General features: G+C 69.9%; 1 protein-coding gene across 1 annotated transcript; it reads right to left on the reverse strand.

Annotated features, from left to right (window-relative positions):
- Positions 1-527: 527 nt before the first annotated feature.
- Positions 528-3,071, reverse strand: ZNF703 (zinc finger protein 703). The gene is given in 3 exon segments (XM_030035997.2): positions 528-1,871; positions 1,873-2,372; positions 2,858-3,071. Coding segments are annotated over 3 exon segments (1,599 nt in total). The 5' UTR covers position 3,071; the 3' UTR covers positions 528-985.
- Between the last annotated feature and the right edge of the window lie 916 nt (positions 3,072-3,987).

Here is a 3,987-nt window from a genome sequence, read left to right on the forward strand (position 1 = left end):
CCGGCACGGAGCCCCCCGAACCCTCCAGGTCCCGGCTCGGAGCTTTCCCCCCCCAGCCCGCGGCGGCGGGTCCGGGCAGCTTGGGGCGGGGAGGGACGAGAGAAGACACCACAGGGTGAATATAACCAAGAGTCATTTATTAACAAAATAAAGACTTACCAAGCCGCAGCTCATCCACCCGCCACGCTCGCCGCCCTCCCGCTGCTCCGGCCGAGGGGCACCGCGGCCCCCGCTGCGCACCGGTGGGTCCTGCCCGTTGGGGCCGCCGCTCTTCGGCCCCCCCCGTCCCTGCCCCGGGGAGGGGGGGGGGGACGACGACACACGGACGGACACACGGACACACACACACGGACACACACGCGCACACACACGGTCCTGCGGCCCACGGCGGGGCCCGGCCGCGGGTGGGGAGCGGCGCTGGCCGAGGAAGAGCCGCGGCGTGGGGATGGGGGTCGGGGAGGGGGGGGGCCAGGCCTTCCACCGCTGCCGCCCCCGGCCCCGAACACATTGCAAAAAAAAAAAAAAAAAAAAAAAAAAAAAAAAAGAGGGGGAAAAAAAGATTAAAAAAAAAATTACATCTGTTAACTTTACAAACGAAGAAGAACAGAATCCCAGAATGATAAGCACGGAGGGGGAGGAGGAAAATGCCTTTTTCTCTTTTTTCCGCCTTGTGTGTCAGGAGTCATGCAAGAATTTCTCAGGGGGAAATTAAGAAGGGGGAGGGGAAAAAAAAAATTTCAAAAGAAACAGAAGGGAAAAATAAAAGCCCCACACCTGCAAAGTAAAGAATTTTTTTTTCTTTTTTTCATTTTTTTTTTTTTTTTTTTGGACACAGACTTTTTGCATACCATTGATTCATTGGTGTATTAATGCACTTATATTCCCAGCTTTAAGCTAACATACAGTAAATAAATACACAGTCCAAGGAGGGAGCGGGGGGGCCGGGGCGAGGAGGAGGCTGGAGCAGGGGAAGGGGCCGCCGTAGTTACTGATATCCCAGTGCAGAAGCTGAAGTTAGTCTTTGGCCGTAGAGCGCGTATGGAGAGTAGTAAGGTCCGGCGGCCGGCAAGGAGGGCACCGGCAGGGCGCCGGCTGTGGGCAAATGGCTCTTGCCGTAGGGGTGGTACCTGTTTAGTCCCAAAGTGTGTGGGCTCCTCAAGGAGAGGGAGGCCGGTAACGTGTTGGGGCTCCCGGGGGCGGCGGGCGGGAGGTGGAGGTGGCAGGAGGCTGCGGAGCCCAGGCCGGAGGTAGGGTAACCCGCCAAGAGTTTTTCCGCCCCCGGCAGGGCCGTGTGGGTCCGTAGGTGGGTAAGCAGCTCCTCCGAGGTGGCAAACCTCTTGTCGCAGGGTCCGCTGGCAGACACCCAGTTGCATATGTGGGGCAGGGGGTCGTTCTGCAGCATGAAGCCGTAGGTGTAGAGGGGGTGGCCGGGCAGGCTGGGGGTGCCGCTGGAGGAGAGCGTGGTATGCACCGAGTGCAGCGGGTGCGTGGGGTACACCAAGGGGTATCCGCTCTTCAGGCTGCCGGGGTCGTGCACGCAGCTGGAGCAGTTGCTGGAGCCCAGGTGCGAGGCGCTGTGGTAGCTCAGGCAATACGGGTCCCGGCATAATCCCTGCATGAAGGAGGGCGGCGAGGCCCCGGTGAGCGGGCTGGAGCTGGGCGGCTTGCCCGGCAGCCCCAGCGCCCCCGGCAGCTGGCTGCCCACCAGGCCCGGCTTGGTGGGGTCCAGCCCGGGCACGAACTGGGAGGGGTAGCCGGCGTAGGCGCCGACGATGGAGCCGTGGTAGCCGATGCTGGAGGGCGGCAGGGGGAAGACGGAGTGGCCCGGCTTGTAGGGCGAGACGGGGGCCACATGGCCGGAGGGGCGGCAGGGCGGGGGGCTCCGACTTGCGACCCGAGGGGGGCTCGCCGTGCGCCCCGGGCTCCGCCGCCCCGCGCCCCAGCCCCCCGCCCGTCCCCTCGGGGCTGGGCTTGCCCGCTTCGGGCTCCTTCTTCTCCTCGACACCCTTGGGGTCGGCGTGCTGCGGCGAAGCGCCGCGGGAGCCGCCGGGCGAGGCGGCGGCGGCGGCGTGCGGGGGAAACGGCGGGCAAGCGGCGCTGGGCACCCGAAAACCGGCCTTGTCCGCTCCTCCCTCCTTGCGTGGCTCCCCGCCGCCCTTCGAGTAGGGCTTGAAGCTGGACTTGTCCTCCGGCGGCGAGTCCCCGCTGCCCGGTGGCTTCAGGGCGGCGGGGCGGGCGGTGGGCTCCTTCTCGGCGGTGGGCAGCCCGGCGGCGGCCACGGCGTTCAGCTTGGAGGAGGGCGGCGGGTCTGGCTTGCCGATCTGCGAGCAGGTCTGGGCCAGCAGCGCCAGCGGGCTCTTCTTGGCGTCCAGCTGCGGGCGGAGCGGAGCCGGTAAGCGGGGGGGGGGGGGGGGGACGGGACGGGACCCCGACGGCGTCCCCGGCCCGGCCTTCCCCCCCCCCCCCCCCCACTTCAACCCCCATCCCACCCCCAAAATTCCGGGTCCAGCGGGGCCGGGCCCGGCGCCGAGCCAGGGCGCGGGGGATGGGGGGGACGCTCCCGGCTGGGGAGAAGGACCGGGGTGGGGGGGAGCCGGGCTGCAGCGAGTGTGTGTGGGGGGGGGGAAGGCAGGGAAGCAGCGGCTGGAGAGGCGGAGAGCCGGGAGCGGCGGGCAGGGAAGAGCCCGGTCGGGAGGAGAGCCGGGAGCGGCGGGCGGGGAAGAGCCCGGCCGGCAGGGAGCCGGGAGCGGCGGGCAGGGAAGAGCCCGGCCGGGAGGAGAGCCGGGAGCGGCGGGCGGGGAGCCCCGGGCGGACCCCGGGGAAGCGGGAAGGGAGGGGAAAGGCGGCGGGCACTGACCTCGATGGGGCTGACGGGCGTGGAGGAGAGCGGCTGGAGGTACTCGGGGTGCAGGAGGTGGCCGCCGTGGGCGCTGAGCATCTTCAGGACGCGGATGGGCAGCCGGCTGGCCTGGCGCAGCGGGTCGGCGGGGGGCGGCCGGGGCGACGGGGCGCCCGCGGCTCCGCGGCTCGGCGGGGTCCTCGGCCGGGGCCCGCCGGGGGCACCGCTCATTTGGGGCTGGCGGCGGCGAGGGGAAAAAGGGGGGGGGGGGGAAGGGAAAGCGGGGGGGGGGGGGGAGGGCGGGGGCGCACGCCGGGCTCCGCGGGGCCGGGCCGGGCCGGGCCGGGCCGGGCGGGCGGCGGAGCGGCGGCGGCGGCGGCCCCGGCGAGACGAAACCCTTCCCCGGCCCCACCGACACGTCAAATAGCCCCGATGGCGGCCGCGCTCCGAGGGGGCCGGCGCCGCGCACCAATCCGCGCCCGGCCGGGCCCCCGGGGCGGGGAGAGCCGCCGGTGGGGGGGGCGAACCGCCGCCGCCGCCGCCGCCGCCGCCCCGCGCCGCGCCGCCGCGTGGGGGAGAGCCGCCCACGGCACGGATCGGATCGGATCGGATCGGATGGGATGGGATGGGATCGGCACTGCGCGGCACGGCTCGGCTGGCAGAGCGTGGCACGGCTGGCGTGGCTTGGCACGGCACGGCGCAGCTCGGCTGGCACGGCATGGCACGGCATGGCATGGCATTGCACGGCACGGCATGGCACGGCAAAGCGCGGCTCGGCTGGCACGGCATGGCTTATCATGGCATGGCGTGGCTCAGCTGGCGCACCGTGGCACGGCACTGCTGGCATGGCACGGCTTGGCTGCTGTGTCACGGCGTAGAGAAGATCAGCCCGGCACGGCTTTGCATGACACAGCTCAGCTCTCCTGCACCCAGTCTGCTTGCCCTACACCCAAACCCGCACACAGCACCTGTGCTCTGCCACCAGTCTGACCCCTGCACCCAGTCCAGCCCCTGCACCCTGCACCCAGAATGCATGCCCTGCGCCCCATCCCACCCCAGTGCCACACAAGGTGAGGGCTGCCAGCACCCTGCCCGGGGCCGTACACCCAGGTGGGGCAGAGCGAGGCCCCCGTGTCCCTGCAGAGGCA

This window comes from Aquila chrysaetos, chromosome 13, assembly GCF_900496995.4.
Source record: "Aquila chrysaetos chrysaetos chromosome 13, bAquChr1.4, whole genome shotgun sequence".
NCBI lineage: Eukaryota > Metazoa > Chordata > Aves > Accipitriformes > Accipitridae > Aquila > Aquila chrysaetos.